At 40.0% G+C, this 23,262-nt stretch overlaps 1 protein-coding gene across 1 annotated transcript; it reads right to left on the reverse strand.

The window, feature by feature from the left end:
* Positions 1-17,640: 17,640 nt before the first annotated feature.
* Positions 17,641-21,940, reverse strand: LOC149818424 (thiohydroximate-O-sulfate sulfur/sulfate-lyase (nitrile-forming) NSP5-like). The gene is made up of 2 exons (XM_089985405.1): positions 21,800-21,940; positions 17,641-18,669 (listed from the first exon to the last, which is right to left on the reverse strand). The coding sequence occupies exons 1-2, from the start codon at positions 21,866-21,868 to the stop codon at positions 17,728-17,730; spliced, it is 1,011 nt and encodes a 336-aa protein (XP_089841531.1). The 5' UTR covers positions 21,869-21,940; the 3' UTR covers positions 17,641-17,727.
* Between the last annotated feature and the right edge of the window lie 1,322 nt (positions 21,941-23,262).

Here is a 23,262-nt window from a genome sequence, read left to right on the forward strand (position 1 = left end):
ATGAGTCGGAACCCGGATCAACAAAGGAAAATGAAGTGCTTGAATTAGAGCTTGGATAAGATAAAGAGATCTCAAGTCGGAACCCGGATCAACAAAAGAAAATGAAGAACTCGAGTCAGGGCTCGAGTAAGGTAATGAGATCACGAGTCGGAACCCGGATCAACAAAAGAGAATAAAATGCTCGAGTCTGAGCTCGAATAAGGTAATGAGATCGCGAGTCGGAACTCGAATCAACGAAAGAGAATGACAAGCTCGAATCTGAGCTCGAATGAATAAAGAGATCTCGAGTCGGAACCCGGATCAACAAAAGAAAATGATTTGAATAAAAACCCGAGTCGGAACTCGGTTTTCCAAAAAGTTAGGATTTTGAAAATGTACCAGTTTGAACACTGGATTTTGAAATAATACCAGTTCGAGCGCTGGGTTTTGGTTCAGTATTGGCGATTATCTTTCCATTTTGATTCATTAGGAATTGTGATGGGATTGTTTGTTGAAATCCTCATACTGACCGGATTGTTGTTTAATGCAGTTGAATGCAAATGAATATGAATTGATGCATATGAATGCACAAGTGTGTGAAATGAGGAATTTGTTTATCCTGCCTGCATACAGAACAAAATTTTAAAAATGCCCCAGTGTAACTGGGAAAGAAAGTTGGATCATTATTTGAAAGAAAATAGGAAGGATTACAAGAGGAGAATAAATGTTTCCAGTATAAAACTTTTTCAAGTGTCGAGCATTAATGGGATCTGGCAATTCTACCCCATCGGCATTGATGAGCCGATATGAGTTGCGGGGTAATGCTTCTTTGACAACATAGGGACCTTCCCAATTTGGCGACCATTTGCCGCCGGGATGATTCTTGAGATAAGCTGTGGATCGAAGTACTAAATCATTGACTTTGAATCTTCTTTCGATGATAGACTTCACATATTGCCTGGCTACTCTCTGGCGATAGGATTGAGCATGCTCTGCTGCTTTTAGCCTTCTTTCGTCGAGTAACTCTAGCTGCACTAGTCACTGCTGTTGGTATTGATCAAGAGGTAATTCTAGAAGCGATGCGAATTTCAAAGCGGGCTTTTGAACATGTAGCGACAATACTACTTCTGTTCCATAGACCAATTCTGATGGAGTAGCATTCGTTGGTGTACGAATGGTGGTCCGATAGGCCCATAGTGCATCATGAATCTTCTCATGCCAGTCACGACCTGTCTCTACAGTTCGCTCCAAGATACGAATTAAAATTTTGTTGGTGGCCTCTGCCTGACCATTCCCTTGAGGATAGTAGGGAGCGGATAAATGATGATAGATTTTGAACTTTGAGCAGAATGTTTTCATCTTTTCATTCTTGAAATGACTGCCATTATCTGATACGATGTCATGTGGGATGCCGAAACGGCAAAGGATGTTCTTGTGAATGAAAGAGACTACGTGTCGGCCTTCTACCGTGCGAAGAGTTATGGCTTCTACCCACTTGGTGAAATATTATGTTGCGGCAATAAAGTATTTGTGGCCATTTGAAGCTGAGGGAGTGATGGGACCTACGACATCGAAGGCCCACATAGAGAACGACCATGGAGAAACAACAGATTGCAAATAAGTTGCCGGAGCATGAATAGAAGGTGCGTGTATTTGGCATTACACACACTTCTTCACATAATGATAACAGTCTTGCTGCATGGTTTTCCAGTAGTAACCTGCTCTGATGATCTGCTTGACAAGGGTTTGGTAGCCGACGTGGCCACCACAAATGCCTTCGTGTGCTTCTCGCATGACTTCTTTGGCTTCGTCTTCGTCTAAACATCTGCAATACTCTGAACTGAATCCCCGACGATAGTGGACATTCGTCAGAATGAAGTATCGAGTAGACATACGCTGGATTGCTCGTTGCTCTTTCTTTGAGAGTTCTGGAGGAAATTCGCCGGTTTCTATGAAAGTTTTGATATTGTAATACCAAGGTTTCTTCCTTTGCTCAACCTGGTTTACTTGTTCTGTTGGAAGAAAGGCAGGTTGGTCAAGTCTGCCAATTTCGAAGGAACGACAAGTTTCTCCATTTTTTAATGCCATAGTGGAGCCTAAACTAGCTAGACTATCGTCCACTTGATTAAAATCTCTCTTGATATGGAAGAGCTGAAATTCTTCAAACTTGCTGACAAGAGCTGAAACAATTTTCTGATAGGGGAATAACTTCTGATCTTTCACTTGCCATTCGGCTCGGACTTGATTGACAACGAGTAATGAGTCGCCGTAAGCATGCACTCTCTTAACATTGAAATCTAGTAGAATCTTTAGACCTTGAATCAGGGCTTCATATTCAGCCATATTGTGAGTGCATTGAAAGTCTAACTTGAGAGAAAATGGAATCATCTCTTTCTCAGGAGTGATTAATAAGATTCCGATGCCTATTTCAGCCATATTCTTGGAACCATCGAAAAACAAATTCTAGACCGGGTATCGCTGGATGTTGCATATTTGCTTATCTGGGAAATCATTTTCGGCTTTCACCTCTTCTGCCAGAGGAAAATCTGCCAATTGATCTGCAATTGCTTGGCCTTTGATCGACTGCTGTGAGACATATTCTAAGTCATACTGCATCAGTAAAACTTGCCATTTTGCGATTCGTCCGCTTAGAAAAGGTTGCTCCAAGATGTATTTGAGAGGATTGAGTTTAGACAGAATTTTGACCTCAGATGCCAGTAGGTAATGTCTTAGCTTCTGACACATCCATACCAAAGCTAGGCAGGTCTTCTCTATTTGAGAGTATCGCTTTTCATAGTCTATGAAAGTCTTACTCACATAATAAATGGCATGTTCTATCAGGCTGCCTTCCTTGTATTACGCCAAGAATCCGCCGCATGCACCTTGATTGACTGAGATGTATAATAAAAGAGGTTTTCCCAATTCTGGCGGCTTCAGGATGGGAGGATTGTGAAGATACTTCTTGATTCGATTGAACGATTACTGACACTCTGGTCCCCATTCAAACTTCACTCCTTTTCTAAGCAAATGATTGAAAGGTTCGCATCTCATCGCCAAGTTAGAAATAAATCGCCGGATTGATTGCATACGTCCTTGAAGGCTACGCAATTCTTTGAGATTTTTCGAGGGTGGCATAACGATGATCACCTTCGCTTTGGCTGGGTCAATTTCGATCCCCTTTTTGTTGACCAGAAAACCCAACAGTTTGCCTGATTCGACCCCAAAGACACACTTTTGCGGGTTAAGTTTTAACTTGTAAAGAATGAGTCGCTTAAAGACTTGATCAAGCGCTTTGAGGTGATCTTCTTCCTCTTTAGATTTCACGAGGATATCGTGAACATACGCATCCATGATTTTGCGCATCTGATCATGAAATATAACGACCATTGCTCTTTGGTATGTTGCTCCAGCATTCTTGAGCCCGAAAGGCATAACTGTATAGCAAAAAGTGCCCCAAGGCGTGGTGAAAGAAGTTTTTGATTGGTCGCGGGCAGCCAACTTAATCTGATTGTAGCCGAAATATCCATCCATAAAAGAGAACATAACATGTCCTGCTGTGCTGTCGACTAGGAGATCGATGCTGGGAAGTGGATAGTCATCCTTCGGAGTCACCTTATTGAGGTCTCTGAAGTCTATGCAGATCCTGACTTTGCCACTTTTCTTCGGGACAACGACGATATTGGCTAACCAATCCGGGTAGTCAATAGCATGGATAAATCCTGCTTTGAGCAGATCTTCAAGTCCTTCCTTGACTTGTTGTTCTATTCTAGGATCCATTTTTCTCAGCTTCTGCTTGACTGGCTTAGCCTCTGGCTTCAAGACGAGACGGTGTTCGACCACTTTTGGGTCTAAGCCCGGCATATCTTTATATGTCCATGCGAACACTTCCTCATATTGCTTGAGAGATTTAATGAGCCTTTCCTTCTCTTCTGGACTCAAACTGGTTCCGATCTGGAGAATTTTGGGATTTTCCTCTGAACCGATATTGACATCTTCAGTCGGATCTTGTACTAGAGGAGATGGTTCGTCCTGCTTCTGAACTGCGGTGAACTCTGGTACTTCTTGAAGAGACTGATCATATTCTGCACAATCTTCTGACCGCTTTGCAATCTGGCCACCTTCGGTGCTTGCTTTGACTCTGTGAATTGCTGCCGACTTCTGAAAAGCCTTGGGATTGAGAACGAGCTTCTTGATTGTCCGAGAAGTCATTCTGAAATTTTGGATAAGAAATTTGGTTAAGATAAATTCGCCCATCGTAAGACAAGCAATGGTATTGAATTATAAAATTAGGAGATAGAGACAGAAGATAGATGGCATCTGGATAGACAAAGAAATTTGGAATTTTATTGATTTTGAAGATATTGATAAAATGAGACATTTATTTGAAAAGAATAGAAAGAAATAACAAATGGTCTTCATTGTGCCCCTTTGACAAAAATAGTCTTCTTTGACGAGCTTCCTCCGGAGAATCCTAGTCCTGCTCTGTGGGGATGATGCTCCTGGATCACTGGCTCTATGCGACCATCTTCATTTTTGCCTAGTCCTTTGAAGGGTTGATAACCATGCTTCAGAAGTAACTCAAATCCCTTTCTTGCTTTCATGAATTGTGGAAACAATGAGTGATCCTTAATGGTACTGTAGTTGATCCAGCCTCCAACCTTAAAGAATTGAGGGCCTCTTCATCGGGTCATGGCTACCGTGTGCAGAGATAGTTCTGATGATGCCTGGAGTATTTCTCGATTCTCTCCGTGTCTGAACTCTTCACTTTCCTTGATGCTGGAAATATCCGCAGTGAATGACGGTCGGGGAATCATGGGCTGCGGGAGCCTTTCTTCTGGATCTTCTCCTAGTATTGTGGTAATCATTCCACCTTTTGACCATTTAACGCATTGATGCAGAGTGGAAGGCACTGCATTTGCGTTATGAATCCACATCCTTCCGAGCAGCAAGTTGTAGGTGGGTGGCACATTGGCCACATGGAAAAGGACGGAGTGCACCGAATAGTTGATGAATACTTCCAGAAATATTTTGCCCTTGGCTGTTTGACCATGGTTGTCAAACCCATAGATTGTGATGGGATCTGGGATATATTCTTCATCCTTGATCCCTAGCACTTTTGCGGTCATCTTGGGACAAATATTGAGGCTACTGCCTCCATCGACCAGCATATGTGGTACTGTCATTCCTCTGACTCGAACGACAATGTACAAGGCATTATTATGAAATGAATGAGGCTTTGGAAGGTCCTCATCTGAAAAGGTGATTGGTGCATTTGTCATGGCAGAGTTCATAATCTGTGCCATGTCTTCAGGAGTGGTACTGGGCTTAACTTTGATTTTCCTGAGTAAATCATCCAGTACTCGTTGGTGCTTGCTAGAATTCTTGGCCAAGTCAAAGATGAAAACATTAGATAGAGCGGTCAGAGGCTTCTGACTTGGACTCTCCAGCCTGGGTTTAATGATTTGCTTGAAGAAGTCGGGAGTTCCCTTTGACTTGGGGGCTGACTTTACAAGTGCTTCAGAGACTTTCATCTTGCCAAATGCTGAGATTAGGTCCATCTTCCTAGAATCAGGAGCTGCTTGTCGTAGCACTGACACCTGATGTTGAACCTAGAGATCTTGTGCAGAACATGGCTTGATGTGCTCATGCGGCAGGAATGGCTGTGCAGACACTACTGCTGTGGTGTGCGAAGGGAAGGGGTGATTGAGAATGTCCATTTTCTCTTCTTCTTCTCCTTCCACTAGAAGATTTTTTTCGATGAGATCTTGTATTATGTTTTTGAGAACAAAGCAGTTCTTAGTGTTGTGTCCCACTGTCCTGTGGAACTTGCAAAATTGATCTTTCCATTTCCCCATAGGCACAGGGGGATCGGCCAATCTTGACAACTTAACCATCTCTTTTGATAGCATATACTCGAGCACATCCTCGAGTGTTTGGTCTAAAGGAGTAAACTTTCTATCGTAACTCCATCCTTCATGTCTGGTCTTCTCACGCAGTTTCGGCCCTTGATCTTGCTGAGGAGGCTTGCTATACTGAGGGGCGAGCTTTCCTTTCTGATCTTTGTTGTTTGAGCTGCCTGCACCGTAGCAGTAATCCCTCTTCTGCCCTTTGTGCTGATTTCGGCCTTTGTTGGCAGAATAGGTGAAGTGCGCTTTTTTCTTCTACTCACCTTGAGGGTTGTTTTTGGAAAAAGTGAAGCCTTCGTAGACTCCATTCTCCACACTCAGCTCGAGCCATTCGGCTCGTTCAGTCAACTCGATGAAAGTTCGGGATGGTGCGGTGGAGATCAATCCTCTTAAAGGCTGCGAAAAGTTGTTGAGGATTAGGGACAGGGCGTGCCTTTCCGAGATAGGATCTCTCATTTTGTTGCAGGCTGACCTCCATCTGTGAATGAAGTCTCGTGCCTTTTCATTCTCATTCTGCCTTAGATTGCAGAGATGACTCAATGTAGGCAGTGCTTCTGTGTTGAACAAGAAACATTCAATGAATAGGTTTACTACTTTGTCGAACTCCTTGAGTTCGATGGGGTTGATATGCTCAGCATACCACTTAGCTGCGACTCCTTCCAAGCTGCGGGGGAAGCATAAAAACAGTGCTCGGTTGTCCCTCTTGAACCTCGAGCATTCAGCAAAGAATGTGGCAAGATGAGCTTTCGGATCACCAGAACCGTCGAACTTGATGAATTTACGGGAAAGATTCTCCAGATCATCATCCACTTTTAAGCCGTCATAGAAGTCCTCACTGGTGAAGACTTTCTTGCCCTTGTCGCGGGCCTGCAGATCCATGACAACTCGAGCCATTTCCCTGAACTGTGCTTGCAAGGCTCTTCTGAATTTCGGCTCTTTGATTTGTGGCTCCTCCTTTGGCCATGTTTCTGAAATGCCGGAGGCACCTCATATTCTTCATCTGTATCTTCAATGGAGTCTGATTCATCTGAGATTTCCTCTGGCTGGATCTGCCTTTTGGAAGCCTTCTTACCCCTGTGACCATGAAACTTCTCTCTGAAGGGATTCCTTTCTGAGCTGGTCCCGGGCTGCTCATTCATCATTTTATTCATCATTTTTCTGAACATGACATACATCTGAGGGTCTATGCCATCATCTTCTTGTTGCTGCTCTTGACTCCTTTCGGACCGGAGGGAACCCATCTCTTCTTCTGAGGCTGACGAGTACTGTGGTGCTGTTGTTCTTTTGCCTGACCTTGTTTGAACTATCAAATGTTGTAGACGCTCTCTGCAGGGCAAAGACCTGATTAGATTCTGTAGGAATTGGTTTTTGGAAGAAATATTTGCTGAAAATATGGTAGACAATTTGAAAAAGATATCCCATTACTAGGGACCGAGTCGTCGTGAGAATCACGACAATTGTGTTGTCATTCTTTTTGCAAGAGAAATAAACAACGAAAATATGCCTTGTTACCTAGGCGAGGTCGTCAAACCACAATAGAAAGAAAGAGAATTTTATTAAAATGAGAAGACACGATTTTATTGATCTGGACAAAGAGGTGGGGGACAAACAATTTGCCACCATTCATGATAGTCGGCAGACACTCTAGGACCAAGAAAGATTTTAAGAGAGACAAAGGAATCCCAGCCGTAGTGGGCAGAATGATATGCCCCGGACCATTGTGCAGAAGTGAGATCAAACTCTGCCATAGCTCCTGATAACAGTCGGGCTTCGATGTACTGCTGCCTCTAGGAGAACTGTCGAACACATCTCTCTAGTTGGTAGTAAGTGCAGAAGAAAGGTCCCAGCAACTTGAACCGCTTGCCATAAGCGTATGTATATCTGGGAGGGGATAATTGCCGATCAAAGTAGTCCCAGACAATGTCATCTTCTTGAGCGTTGTTGATCATGGATCGATACTGCGACACTAGAAGAAGTTCTTGGCCATTATATCTGAAAGAGCTTGCTTGGGCTGGAACATGTTGGAAGAACCATGATTGAAGTGCGTAGATGCATCCTTCAACTAAAATGGATTCTCCAAGTGAGAATCAAGTTAGACCTCGATACAGGAAGGCGAGCGCTGCCATGGCTATGGAAAGGCGATTGGTTTGTTGACTTCCCCATCTTCTCATAAGTTGGATTATTCTGATGTCCATGTAGTTTTGTCCATCTGGAAAAAGGGATAACCCTACAGTGCACAGAACCATTGCATTCTGAATCCTTTCTTTGGATGTCCTTGATAACGAGCTGACTTCAACGAAGGTTCCGTACTGGTTGTACAACTCGAGCAGGTTGACATACTCATTTCCGTCCAACTGGATCAGGGGCCAGGATCGGCGGCCTGTCATACGAGCTAAGGAGTCTCGGGGGTCCAAACCCTTGACATTGATCAGGAATTGATGTTCTAATGGATCTCCTGGTTGACCGGCTGGTTCTGGTAACCCCATGATTTCTGAAAATTCATCCATTAAAATGGTCATTTCTCCCCATGAGAACCAGAAGGTGCATGTCCGTGGATTCCATCGCTCCACCATTGCGTGAATTAGGTTGCCGTTGATGGTCTGCTTTCCGACTGCTGATGCCACTTCTAATCCGCACTCGCTCAAATGATCCGGGAACATTCGGAAAAAGCTTTTGAGCCAGGAATAGTACCACCGGGGAATGAAAGTTCCGGTGCTAAGGGCTCGATGTTCAGGACGACCTTGTCGCACCTCGTAGGAGATGTGACCTTCAGGAAAGATAGGATCGACTTGACTGGATGCCATCGAACTGAAAATAGAGAAAGACTCAGAATGAGACTTTAGGGAAAATATGGGAAATTTTGAAAAATATTGCAGGCAGGATAAAATGTAGTTGGAAATTCGAGATCCAGTAGAAAGGTAGAATGAAAAAAAATCGCCTGGAGTTTTGAAAGAAATGGGATATTTGAGAAAATCATCCAGGGTTTGAGAAAAAGATCTCATGGAAAATAAGGATATTTTGAAAAAGGCCTAATGAGTTGGAAAAACATTAGGAAATATAAAGAATTGAGGAAATAACACACATACAATCACATCCTGCACAAACATTTATGCACATTCAGCACTCCCTAAAAGGCTGACTCTAGATGCATCATTTTGAAAACAGTTGTAGGACCCTACTCCTAACTCTAGGTTCAGATCATCTTTGTCCAATCCAGTTATGCCGATATACTCGAACCGAAATATGAGGTACGTGGCATAGAATTTCAACTCCGGTTCTAAGGTAAAGTTTTCCAACATCCTTGAGCGCCTACCGATATACTTCGGACTGTGGCCCACGGTACGTGGTAGGGGGGTGTTAACCCAAATAGTTGGCCCAGTTGTGAGGCTCTGTCCCGAACTATGGTTCTGGAAGAGAGCCCAGCAACGTGAAGACCGGATAATGATAGGTAAGGGAGGTTTGAAAAAAATGATCACATGCAAGAAACAGGGGGCTCTAAGTCCTAGAGAGATAGATTTTGAAAACTTTGAAGAAGCATATATTGTTTACATTCAGATCCTAAATTGAGGAGAGTTGTATTTAGACCAAAGTCTATGTGAGCATGAAAATATCTCCTCAATCTGGTCCTACCAAACCATGCCTAGGCTATATGCAGTCAATGTCAGCTAGGTCAGAATCTAGGCTCCAAGGTTCACATGATATTGAAAGCAAAAAGAGCTGACATTTTGTGAACACAGTTTCAATAATTGAACTAAGTCAAGCATAATTTTAATCAGACAAGGACAGGTCCCATCACGGTCGCCAAACCTGTTGTCGTCGCGAAATTTTTCCCGTCTTCCCTTCCTTGCGGAAGAGAGAGGGAAATGCTTTCGTGATTCAAACTTGACCGGATTTTGGAAATTATTTTGAAATACTCGCCTCCGTTTTGAAAATTGCGGGAAAATCCATAGGATGGGGCTCGACCTGTCGGTACGAGGTTCGACCGTTCCTGCCGCCTTTAACAGGGGTAATCGAACCAAGGACCAAAATTGTGCTTGACTTAGTTAAATCATCAAAATTGTGTTCTATCCTAAATGCACAGAGAATTCAGGCTTGTGCTATGAGATTTTGGAAAATGCAGCTTGGCAAAACATGATGTATGCTTGGAAAACCTTTGGAGTTTGAAAGACATTTCTCAGGGAAAGTCAATTTCTCAGGAAACTCAGATGAAGAAGTTTTGAAATCTCGAGAAAGTCCATAAAGTTGCAGGAAAATCATGAATAGTTGAAAATCCTAGGAAAATAGAAATGCTTTTTGAGAAAAAGGTGAACATTTGAAAAGGGAAACACTTCTCAGGAAAATTCGGACTTTGAGAATTTTCTTAGGAAAATGATGGAAAATTTATAGGAAAACTCATTGGAGAAGAAAAGCTGAAACTTGGGAAATTGAAATCCTGGGAATCTTACCCTTGGAATGCTTAGAAATCAATTTTTGATTCTTGAGGAAGATTGGAAAACTTTTTTGAAAATCTTAAGAAAATAATATTTTCCAAGGAAACTCGAGGAAAAATTTTGATTTTGGAAATCCAACTTAGAAGTTTCTTGAGAAATCGATTCCTTTGAGAATGAAGTTTTCTTAAGAAAATCATGGGAAAACCAATGATTTCATGATGCAAATGATATGAATGTATGAATGCACTTTGAAAGATTTTCTAAGAAATTTGTTGGAAAATTGTGTATTAAGTCAAAATAAATCCTTCACATATTCTGACTGTGGCCATGAATATGTTCAGAGTTTAGTTGATTTAATGCACAATGCTTTGAAAATATTGGAAATATGATGTGCATTTTTAAGATAGCCTAAGAGTGTAGGCCCAATGTGACTAGTAGAAAGATGATGGATTTGAGTCTCGTCCATATTCCGACTAGGGTCATAAATATGGATTCCACTGAGTCCATCAACTCCCTAAGAGTTGGTGCACGTGCCATTCGTGAACATCCATAGTGCTTTTTGAAATAAAAATGCATGAATCATAGAAACAGGATATTGCATGAATTTAAACTATATGATATGCATCCTAGTCTAAGCAGGAAATTAAAAATCTTATTCCAAAATTTACATTATTACATCACTAAATAAATAAAATAAAAGGAAAATGCAGACTTCAACTCCTTCTTTTGAATGTCCCTGCCAAACTTGAAATGGGGTTAGTTCAAATATGTGGGTTTTTCCAAGATTTTCCAATAATATTGTGAAATTATTGGATTTATCCAGATATAAACCTAACCTCATATTTCCTTGCTATAAATATAATTAAAATAATATGGATGCAAGAAAATATGAAAATAAGAATTTTGACATTTCAAGATCAAGGTGAAATTGCCTAAAATACTCCTGTAAAGTGATGCCTTTGAAAGTTTTTAAGACTTTTAAATTGACTAAAATAAGGTTAGCCCAGATCAACCAATGGCTTCATAAGTTTGTAATAGGCTCTGCGATAGGGTTTATACAAACAGCAGCAGGGAAGGACACTAACTCATGTGCTGCTATAAATATAATTAAAACATACACATCCCTTAACCAAAATTCAAAAAAAAAAAATACCAGATCTTCAACCAAAGATTTATCCTGTAACGCAGCAGCCTTAGTCAAATCATGCTGTATATACATGAGAACTAACATTCACCACCCAGATACGAGAACACATGAATCTTGTAAAATATGAAGCGGAAAAGGAAAAAAACATACACATACATGAAGGCAAGAACGACATAAAAGACAAAGCACAAAAACCAAACAGATGGAGGAATGTCTAAATATGCCATTTAATGTGCTCGGGTTATCTCTCCCTGATTCTCAATTTGCATCAAACAATACCTGTTCAGCTTTAGGGGATTTCTTCTCTTTCCTTTAACCGAACCAGCAGACCCCTTTGATGGTCATAGGGATGGGTTATCCTTATTCCCAAGACCTTCATGAGCAAGGTTACCAGTCTTACTTTTGCGCACACGCATGCGGACATACTCACATCTATATGCAGTGACACAACCATATGCAGTGAAGGACACTAACTCATGTGCAGCCATATGTACATGAATCATTGACACAACCATATGCAGTGACACAGCAACCGGCTACTTTAATACATATAAATGGCGTTGGACTTTAGCCATCTATGCAAAAAAGAAAGAAAGAATCAGGTAATGAAGAATCATAAGCACAACCAAAAGGTCGTTTCAACTGTAGATACAGCATCAATCCATCACAATCCTCATCCATGTCATACCCCCTTCAAGTATATGCACCCAGTGGATGCAGCTGTTATGATCCAATCCTTATTTCAACTGAAACAAAAATTCACCAATAAAATCTACAAACAAATCTGATTAATTTGGTCAGGAAGACCATAGGGTTGCCACTTAAACTGCTAGCTAATAAACTATGGAGAGATACAAAGTTCTTCCCATAAATCAGATATAGTTTAACCACAGAGCCTTTCAGTGAAACATTGGTAGCTGCAATGTGAGGCATTCACAACGTCCATGGCTGGCAACTTCACATCTTTTGAGTGAGGATCAAATAGACATACCATCTCACAACAGTGTGTGGATGTGTGGGCGCTCTATTAGAAATCATGGATCCAATAAGACCAAAAAGCAGGACAGCAGTAGTAGTAATATGCAGACAATGGCCCTCAGCCATATAGACCAACACCACATTGTTGATTGACTCAAGAATGCCAATCATGAAGTCGAATGCCCAACTGGTGCAAAGAACCGTGGCAGAAAAAAAAATTTATTTGTTATCAGATTTTTTTTTTATGGGAGAAATCAAGAACTTTCAAACGGATGACATTAAGCTAATACTAAAAGACTAAAGCACACGAATGAAAAGAGAACTTATGGAATTTAAGAAATAACAGAGATACAGCACATTAGACAAAAGAAAGGAGAAAAAAAAAGAAAAAAAAATCTGATAACAAATAAATGACACAGGAGATATGGTGTTCTTATTAATGTAGGGCATTGGAATGAGGGGTTCGGTCCATGAAAAGGACGAACCATCTCATCCAATTAGTCTGATTATGAAAGCCCTCCAATTGTTTCTTTTGAACTTGTTTATGATGCTGAAGTTTGGACTGCTAATGGCCCTTCTCGACACTGCCATTTTCTCCAGCCGATGACAACAAGATCTGAATTAATAGACTTGAACAAAGGGATGAAATGATATAAAATTACCTTGGGGTCTTCTACGCCAATTGAATCCGTAAACGAGAATCCCAGGGACTGGTCCCTTTCTGTCTGGCCGAGGTAAGTGGGAAGAAGGCCCTTATTGCGCGTCCAACAAAAGGGGGTCAGATCTTAAAGCCTTGAGCCAGAGGAGTCGCTACTTCTTGATAGATTGTCACTGCAAACTGGGCGTTCTTATGCTGCTTCTTGTAACTCCGTTGGAGGAAACTGGCAGAAAGAACAAATGAGGGGCCGCAACTGGAAAGGGGGAAGCCGTGAAGAAAGGGGCGCTGAACAATTAGGGGAAAAATCAAAAGTCTCTCCTCCCTCTCGGGTGGCCTAAGCCCTCCCTTTTTAAAAAAAAGGTTCCGCCCTTTCAGCCCAAAGCTCGGGCTCCGTTGTGAAAGGTTTTGATAAGTTTTTAAAAAACTAACTTTTGAAAGATTTCAAAAATGTCGCCATTTGAAAAAAGGGGGGGCGGCTCCTTTTCTCCAGAAGTATATAAAAAAAAACTTAGGTAAAGTGAAGTTTTTGGTAGGGTTTTCACGGTGGCTCCATTTGGGGCTGAAAAGTAATAAAGATAAAGTAATAAAAAGATGAGTAAGAAAATGGGTTTTGTTTTGGTGATGCCACCTCAGCTGAATTTGAAAACTTTGTGAGATAAAAAATAAAAAATAAAAAATAAAATTTTGCTTTTCTTGGCAAGGAGCCTTAGTGGGGCGCCACCTACGTGGGCCCACTAATTATTTCATTAAATCAAATAAAAGAATTCCACTTCCGGATGAGCACTACTTTGAAAAATAAAAGAAATATTTGAAAATTCTAGTGTGACACCACATTGAGGCGGGTCCCACGTCACTTATTTGAAATAAGAGCCAAGTGGATTTTTTGGAATTTTCATAATAGTAGGTTAGTTTTGGAAAAACACGAAGCAAAATTTGGCTTGATTTCAAAAACTTGGAAGAAGATGGTTCTTCAGGGCAAAATTTTGAAAGAAGTAGGGAAATTCAGAGCCTTTTTGTAAAAATTTGAAATAAGGTTTTATGAATTTGAAATTGTGTCCCCCTCTTTCCAATTGGCGAAATTTTGAAATGTGAAAACCATCCAGATTGTTTTCTTGAGAAAACTTTTCGTAATCTGAGGTCCTGGGGGTAAAATGGGAAAAAATGATAATTTTGAAAACCCAGGGTTTTAAAATCTATTTTGAAAAGTTTAGAAATCAAATCTGGATTGACAATTTTGAAAATCAGGAGTTCCGGATCTCGAAATGACATGTTGTGCAGTGAAATGATATGAAATGCTCGTGCAATGCTATGCAAAGTCAGGCTCTACAAGATCACCACTCTGAATTTGACTTTGAAAATTCTGACTTCTGGTTAAGCTTGAGATTTTGAAGATTTGCAGTTTTGAAGATGTCTCTGAGTCTAAATAGAGAAGTTTTGAGACTCGAGAATGGAATTTAGGACTTTCTGCAAGGTTCAATCTTAGAAAATGACCATTTTGCCCTTTATTAGTTCCGGAGAACCGAAATGTGCCGATTGAGGGCGATGTCAAGAAGGTGAGTGAAAATTTGGGGTGTTTACAGTGTGTTTTCCTGTACCCAAAAACAACTGTTTTCTCAACAAACTGGATTAACAAGATCGCGACCAAAATAGCAATTAGCACATTATACATTGATCATGAGCTTGATTGATCATAGACGCGAAAAACCCGCGAAAAATAGGGTTAATCGAAATTGGAAATAAGGAAAGGAAAAGAAGGAAAACAGATGGGGAGAAGGATTTTACCTCCCAAGAGAGGATGTTGTGTTGGAACTCATGGAGCCAATGATTGGCTTGGTGGCGAACGTTGGAGTCGGGGTTGTGGTACAACGCGGTTAGGGCTTCGACCAACGTCTTCTTCACCTCCACGACGGCAATGGCCGGCATCCCGCGCGAACCCGAAAGGTCTCTCGTGGGAAATGGCCTCCTTTGATTGCTCTCTTCTTTTCTCTTTTCCCTTTGCTCTCGATTTTCCCCACACTTTCTGATGCTCGCGATCGTTTTAAGCACTCTTTTCCCTCTTTTATTTGCTTCCTTGTGTTCTTCAGTAAGCGAGCGTTTGTTTCATGCCCTTTCCTATGAAAAAGGCTCGCTTTCTTAGAAAACAGGGTCTTTTTCTTATAAAGGGTGAAACAACCATGTCTATGGGAAATATATAGTGGGCCCACATAATAAAAAAAAAAGTTTTCCTGTCAAAATGAGTTGAAAAGGCACTTTCCCTCCAAAGTGGCCCTTTCAAAAATAAAAAGAGGCTTGCCTTGAGAGAGCGTAACAAATGCCCGTTTGAAAGTCAAGATTAGAAAAAGTATCAATACAACCTTTTGGGTTTCTCAATTCATGGAAATAGGAAGGAGAGGGAAAGAAAAGCAAAAGGGGAAAGATTTATAAAAGGAAACATTTAAAAAATGAGTTTCACTTTGAAATCCACATATATAGGCCATACCCTTTATGAATCAGTCGAATAAGGACCTATCATCTTGAAAATGTAATTTCTTTTTGGTTTCTTGTAAATACTCGTTCATCCTCATGAAAAGGAAAAGGTAAATAGTTTGAATTCTTGAAGATGGAGGTTACTATTATAATTAGACTTGTGATTTAACATTTCTTATATTTTCAATGTTTTTCTTATAAATATTTAAATTTAATTATACCAATATTTTCCCAAGTTTTTGCCCAAGAGAACAATCAATTTTAATTTATCTGGAAAATTTCCTTTGCAGAGAAAATCATGATAATGGGATTTGTGACTATGGTATCAGTCCATTATACTTCTGTTTGTTTGGGTATGAACCAGTTCAGATTGCTATGGCTGGTTGTCTAAATCCGTTCAGGTGCAGAGGGATTTAGTATTCATTAGGTTTGGTTCAGAACCACATCATAAGATCCAATCAGTCATGTTTGGGTGCATCTCATGTGATTTGCAGTCGTGGTTCCAAATCACATATTCCACCTTGTGGTTTGGAACAATGTTATCAGTATCGGTGGCGTATCAGCTGATACACATTATACCGGCAGAAATCAATAGACTGCAAGCGTGAATCAGCAATTTTTAATAAATGTAAAAATTACCAAAAACTAATATTATTTTAATGGTTTTAACACATGTCAATTTATGATTGACACATAATATTTTTTATTTATTTTTGGGCTGATACAAAACAATTCACTTGAGTACAGGTATCGGCCGATACAGTTGAATTGGTGGCCAAACAATTCAGGGCTGATACTGACGACATTGGTTTGGAATCACATGAGGTTCACTCCAAAATGTGATTTGAAATCACATTCCATTTATCATTTTCATTTTATAATGCTTGGTTGGTTGTGAAAATGAAATTCATTCTATCATTTGCATGAGATTCTGATTTGCACTAGAGGTTACCAAACATGCACTCAAGAGCTGACTTCATTATTCATGTAAGAGAGCGTTTTAACCTGATACTACATATGACTCCATTAGAAGTGGGTCAACTTGGGTCTGACCAATTTGCTTCCATGGTTCAGTTTCAGATTAACTGACCCACTTAGCCCTTAACAATGAATCAATTTTCTTTGCTTTGGCAATGACTATGGGTACCTTTGGATGCATTTTAAAAAGTGAAAATACTGTTTAAAAGAGATTTACTTTCAAAATCTCATGAGATTTAAAATCTTACAAGACCTCACTAGAAAGTGCACACAAATGAGATTTTAATTTTCACTTTTGGGTTGTGGAAGCTTGTTTTAGGATTTTGTGCTAAAAAGTTTTATATTTAGTTGTTTTGTGGGTATTGTTCAAATGAGATTCACTTTAGGAAGTAAATCTCATATGATTGAACCAAAACACATCTTTTTCTATTTCATGAAAAGAAACTAAATGCCTTGTGAATGCCACCAAGTTGAAATAGTCACTAATTAGAAACCCACTTGTGCACACGTTGTCATCAGAGTTTTAAACTGGGTGTGCTTCCTGGCGGGCAATAGAAAATTGGGATTTTTACACCAATGAGCTCATGAAAAAATGAAGCTTTTGTCCCAGTTAGCCAAAAAGAAAGGTTCCATTTAAAAAAAGATTAATGAATTGAAAGTATGAAAAGGTGATTGACCCTCGACTCAAACTAAAACACAAAACAAGATTTTCAATTCAACATTGAGTAGAGCGAGCTTGGTTCTGGTCTGTTTGAAAAAAAAAGAAACCCTGCCTTCCAAAAAGTTGCCAAAGTATGATTAACCTTTGAATTTGAAATCATGAATTATATACCTCGGCCATGTGAGCTCTGGCTCAACTTAGAGACAATTTATCTAAACAAGCCAAATCGAAGCTTGAGCCAAAGCATATTATGAGCGGTGAAGCTTGCTTTAAAATCTCACGGGGCATTTGATTACCTCGATTGGATTTCATATCCAATACCATGATTTGGCCCGGGGCCCGTGGTAGATCAGAGGCTTAAGCAAACGGAGGATATTGGAGGACCAAAGGTTCTCAAAAGACCCCCGACTCGATACAAAAGAAAGAAAGAAGTGGAATTATTCTGATTGTTCATAATACAAGCTGGAGAAAACAACACAGGATTATTTGCAGGAGTTTAAAATATACATATTCTTCCCCGACATTCAAAGAGAAGGAGTGAAGAAGAAGATATCATCCAACCTGTCATTGGTTGGAGAATTTCCTCCATAAACCAGCATCCCTTCTCCAGCAGCAGTCCTCCCACCTGAAAATGCACACCATCCGCGTGGACCCGGGTGTTCGCTGGATCCTTTGTCATTAAACTTGATCCACACCAATGCCTCTGTGTCAAGAGCATAAGCCTCATCTGAGAACTGCCCAGCACCAAGATGACCCTGATCACTAGGATCTATCTCACCCCCATAAACTACCACATACTTTCCAATACCAACAGCAGCAAACACACTGCGAGAGCTTGGCTTGTCGCCCGCTGTCTCAACCTGCTTCCACTCTCCAGTTGCAGGGTCGAAGCAGTGGACATCGTCAAGCTCTTCGCCGGAAAAACCATACACAACCCACACTTTTCCACCACATACCGCTAGCCCAGGTCCTCCCCTTGGTTTACAGGCATCCCCTGGTGCTGGATAACAGATCCACTGACCAGCATTAGTATCATAAGACCATAAGTCATTCAACCTGCCTTTCATGCCACAACCTCCAAAGACATACACTTGCTGCTCATCAGCAGCCATAGAATGATAGCTTCTGTTGGCAGGGCCAGTTTGGCCTGATGATAGAAGCTTCCATTGGTTGGTCACTGTATCAAATGAGTAGAGCTCATTGAGCTCAGAGTGATCAGCATCTCTGCCACCAAACACATAGATGGTGTGCCCAACCGTGGCCATCATCACACCAACCCTTGGTGGGGGTATGTCCCTAGTAGCTGGTGCAATGGACCATGCTGATTCATCGAGGTCGAAGACGTACATCTTGTTGTCAATCGGCACACGCGGATTGAACTCACCTCCAAACACATAGGCCTTCCTTCCTACAATTGTTACTGCATGGGAGCTCCTGGCTCCAGGTCCATCACCCTTTTGCTCCATCTATGACAGAGAGAAAGAAAACAAAGTAACTTTGTTGTGTTATCTGTGTGCATCTATGAGTGTTGTGCTGTGGAACTATAGCTGATGAGTGATGACCATTTAATGCAGCTAACTGTGCATTGTTGGATTGAGCTACATGGGACTAATGGACACCACACATTTGGAGTGTATAACAAACATTGCCTTTTCCACTTCACTAGGTATTTTTTATTTTCTAACTCCAACATGAAAAAGTATTTCAGGATAAACAAAAAGGGTAAGATATCAGAATCATAACAGAGTTTACATTTTTCAAGAAATTCAATTATCTTCATATTTGTTTTTTATTTTTCAAGTTCACCTTCTCCCCTTTTTTTTGGAAATCCAATATTATTTGCCAGACCAACATCTGCAAGGAGGTTTGAACCGTGGAAGATCAAGAGAATGATCTATGACCATGACTAGAGCAGAGTCCAAGATAGTGAAAGTAAGGCAACCTATTGACTTGGTTCAATGTGTCAGATCAGCTGGATAACAAAGTGCCTTATCTGGTTTCCTTTTTGTTTCAATTTTCACTATCTTCCCTCTGAATCATGACTCTGAACCCCACCATAACAGGGCTAAAGTTGCAAGTTTCTAGTAGCCACCAAACTCCAAGCTATATAGGTGAACTGTGCGTTTCATGATGGACTAGATTAGGTACTTGAAAAAATTTGTTACAAGCAGCATATCATTAACAGGAAAACTATACAAATTGATTCATAAGGGTCCAAAATTTGGAAAACTCTTCCAAACAAAACTATGATTCATAAGAGTCCAAAATTGGAGAACTTTTCCAGACAAAACCATGTAAATAGTCAGGTACTTTACATTGCTGTGAGGGATACCTCAAATGGATGAATACAATAAAAAGTGTTGGAGTAGACAACAAACTTTATTCATTTTTCCTAATTTGGTTGCACTCTAGCTGTGTGAGATTTCAAACAGAGAGACACATGGGGCTGGGGAGCCTGATGATCTTCGTACTCAGTCAGGTCGCTGCTGGCCGTGGGCTCAAACCATACCTGAGCCTCAAAAGTCCACCTTTTTTCTTATTAAGCTTGGGCAAGTTATAGTTCCCAGGGGCAATGTAGTTAGTATCGAACTGCATACGTATTGTATCGGCAGAAAATCGAAATGATACTAACCTGAATCGGCAATTTTTTAATAAATGTAAAAAATGTTTAAAATTAAATTTTTAGTATTATTTGAATGGTTTTAACACGTGACATTCTGATTGACACAAAATATTTTTAAATTAATTTTTAGTATTATTTTTAAATAGTTTTAATGGTTTTAATGCTCTTTGCAAAAGGGTCTTGACGTCAATAGTATGTTCAATTCATCCCACATCCTTTTCAAAATACAACAAGGTGAAAAGACATTCATCCCACTGAATGTCTTTTCACCTTGTTGTATTGCTGCAATTTCAAGCTTAAGTTCAAATATGAGTACTGTATAAATCTGTTATAGAAACCCACAACTCCTTTGCAGATTCAGTGAAGGTAAATTTTTCAGAAATTTGAGGTTTCATGGAATTGAGAATCCAAGATCGAACAAGTTGATCACTAGAAATCCAATCTTCACAACCAAAATCAGCAGCAGGATAAGCTTTCGTTCCATTGATGAAACCCAACTTTTTCTTACCACCAAGACACAGTGTCACTGCTCTCGACCAAGGTACTTAGTTAACACCATTCAAGAGGACAGATGAAAGCTTCCAACTAGGATTATTGTCCGATTCACCCATCGGTAAAGAGAGCAAACACGAACAAAAACAAAAAATGATGAGACAAGGGCAAAAACACCCAGATCTGCTGACTTTGAAGTCGCTTTTGACCCCTCAAATAAGGTAAAAAATAGCCAACAAATATAGTGATCTAGGTGCGGACGATACACATCCAATGCCACCGACCTTGCTCAATTATGAGTTACGGTTAGGGAGATAATGAATTTGTCGTGAGAGTGCGCAGAAACAAAACAGAAAACAGAGAAAACGAAGACGGCACCTTGTCTTCTTTTACAATGACAAATTAGATCAAATTAACCTGGCTTTGATACCATCTAGGAAGAAAGAAAAAACTCATGACAAGACAAAAGATTTAAGTGATTCGGTTATAGCCTACAACACGGGAGAAGAGGTAGGGAGATGTTATTCATTGTCTCAGTGGAGATCACAGCAACAATACATATAGTTATAATGAAGATAGGATGCCAATAACGAAGCAACCTATTTTAGCAACTTCCAATTAAGAAAGTCTCGAAGTAGCAATTACTAAAACTGTGGTCGATCAAATCAACCCACAAATAGAAACAAATTCTCCATAAATCTCTCTTATCCACCAACAGATCTACATCATGCTTGTTTTTATAAGAACCTGCCTATTTAGAGTTTTTTAAGGCTTTAAAATCAATGACTCATAATCTTAGTACATATTCAAGCATTCAAAAATCACATTTTTAATTGAAAATAGGCAATCCAATGGTTGATTTCTAACAAATTCACCATGCTAAGCACATCCACATGGTTGGATTTGCAAACAAAGTGCTGAAAATGCCTATATTTCTAGTTCTCATATTTCAGTGACTGTAAATCATATCAATAAAGGCTGACTTGATCATAAAAAAGGACGAAAATGTGAACAACTTGGAAGTTCCTATTAGAGGGTACGGTAAAGTCGGTGGCAACCAAGGGGGCAAAAGTGGGGCCCATCTAAAATTTGAAATGACCAGAAAAACCATTGACTTCTGAAAAGCTTCCCATCACTGAATCAGACCTGTTGGCACCACTTCTTGAAGAAGGGAGAGGGGGGATATGGTTGTGGGGGTAAAGGGGACACCAATCATCTCACTCCCTTGGTCAAGAATGAACCTCCCCTCCTTTTAAGAAAGAAACTGTTCATAGTTCACCTCCCTTCCTTTTGGGGGACCTTGTTCATAGTTCACATACCACTAACATGCCATAAAAGAGAAGCAAGAGAGGAAAGGGAAGTGCCTAAAAGGATCTGCCATCAACTCTATTGTCAGAGAATGAATATGACGGCAATTTTTTTTCCTCTCAAAAATAAAAAAATATGATTGCAATAATTACAAGAAGATGATGAAAACTAACCTTCACCCATATCCCTTGAAAATTGGCCATCGCCGTTGGTAGGGAAGAGTTGGCCGGAAAACCTGCCATGGAAAATTCCCGGTGAGTACGGCACCCAAAAGAGCTGATGGGCCTCCTTCACGTGGCAGTTGGCACAGAAACAAAAACGGTGTCTTTGGGTGTGGATGGAATTGTCATATATATATAGACAACGTAGAGTTAATAACGAACGTTCTGGTAAACTCCTCATAGATTCTCTTGTATTTACAGCAATCCCCCAAGTGCTTGTAAAATACATCGAGTTTGCTGTCATTTTAGGTGGTGTTTGCCTTGACCCACTTTTCCAGAAAAGTAGGATAATATGGGGAAATTGTGCTGTTGGGGCTGGTAAACGAGCCCGGTTTGCTTGTTCGGGCTTGGTTCGTTAACGATAAACTTCTGCTCAGGCCTAGCCCGAGCTCGTTACGAGCTTTACGAGCCGATCACTAGCTGACTCGTTATATAAAAGAAATGTTTTTTAAGAATTTTTTTTAGAAAGCTTGATAATATATATATATATATATATATATATATATATATATATATATATATATATATATATATATATATATATATATATATATATATATGAGCAATGGTAATGTACCCGACCCCGTATCTGATGGACTTTTTGAAAAAAAATCCGACGTTATGTATGTGTTCTAAGTGTTTGTTTTTATAGTAATAGACTCTTGGATCATGCATTTTTGATGAAAAAAAATGGCTTTTGGAGCCTCGAAAGTCTTAAAAAATTGTAGACCATTGATTTTAGAACCTTATAAAAACCTATCTACGCATAGAAATCAAATGATTCAAGATCCGATTTCTATGAAAACAAGCATCGTAGAACACATCTCTAAGGTTAAAATTTCAAAAAAATGTCAAATGTTTTGAAAAAAACCCATCTAGTATGTGTCGGGTATCTTCCTATTTTCTTATATATATATATATATATATATATATGTGTGTGTGTGTGTGTGTGTGTAATAACGTATATAATATATATGCATATTGTGTAATATATGTATATAATATATAAAATAGGCCCATACAAGCTGAGCTGAGCTTGCCATGTTAGTGCTTGGCTTATTTACCTAAATGAGCTGGCTTGGCCCGCCAAGCTCAATTTTCGAGTAGAGCCCAGCCAAAAGGTGAGCTGGACGACTCATTTCCCAGCCCTAGCTATGGAATATAATGCAATTTCTTATGATATATGCATTTTTTGGGTATTATCTCATTAATTTATTTTGTATAAATTTCCATTTTCCAACATAACCTATTCACCGGGTGGGGAAACAAATTGCTGTAAGAGATGGTTATTCTGAATTGAATCCCCAGGTCAGTAGAGGTTTGGAGGTGTATAACTATAATTTGCTTTTGAATTATCATGCTAAGATAAATCTCATTCCGTACATGTTATGAAAACTAAAAACAATCAGGAGGCA

The sequence above is a fragment of the Nuphar pumila genome, chromosome 13, assembly GCF_984573655.1.
Source record: "Nuphar pumila chromosome 13, dmNupPumi1.hap1.1, whole genome shotgun sequence".
Taxonomy (NCBI): domain Eukaryota; kingdom Viridiplantae; phylum Streptophyta; class Magnoliopsida; order Nymphaeales; family Nymphaeaceae; genus Nuphar; species Nuphar pumila.

What these genes read in the sequence shown, in the direction of transcription:
- LOC149818424 (XM_089985405.1), bottom strand. Translation starts at nt 21,868, where the DNA reads ATGGCAGGTTTTCCGGCCAACTCTTCCCTACCAACGGCGATGGCCAAT. An exon ending in TTCAAGGGATATGGGTGAAG is followed by an intron (nt 18,670 to 21,799) that starts GTTAGTTTTCAT and finishes TCTCTGTCATAG; the next exon opens with ATGGAGCAAAAGGGTGATGG.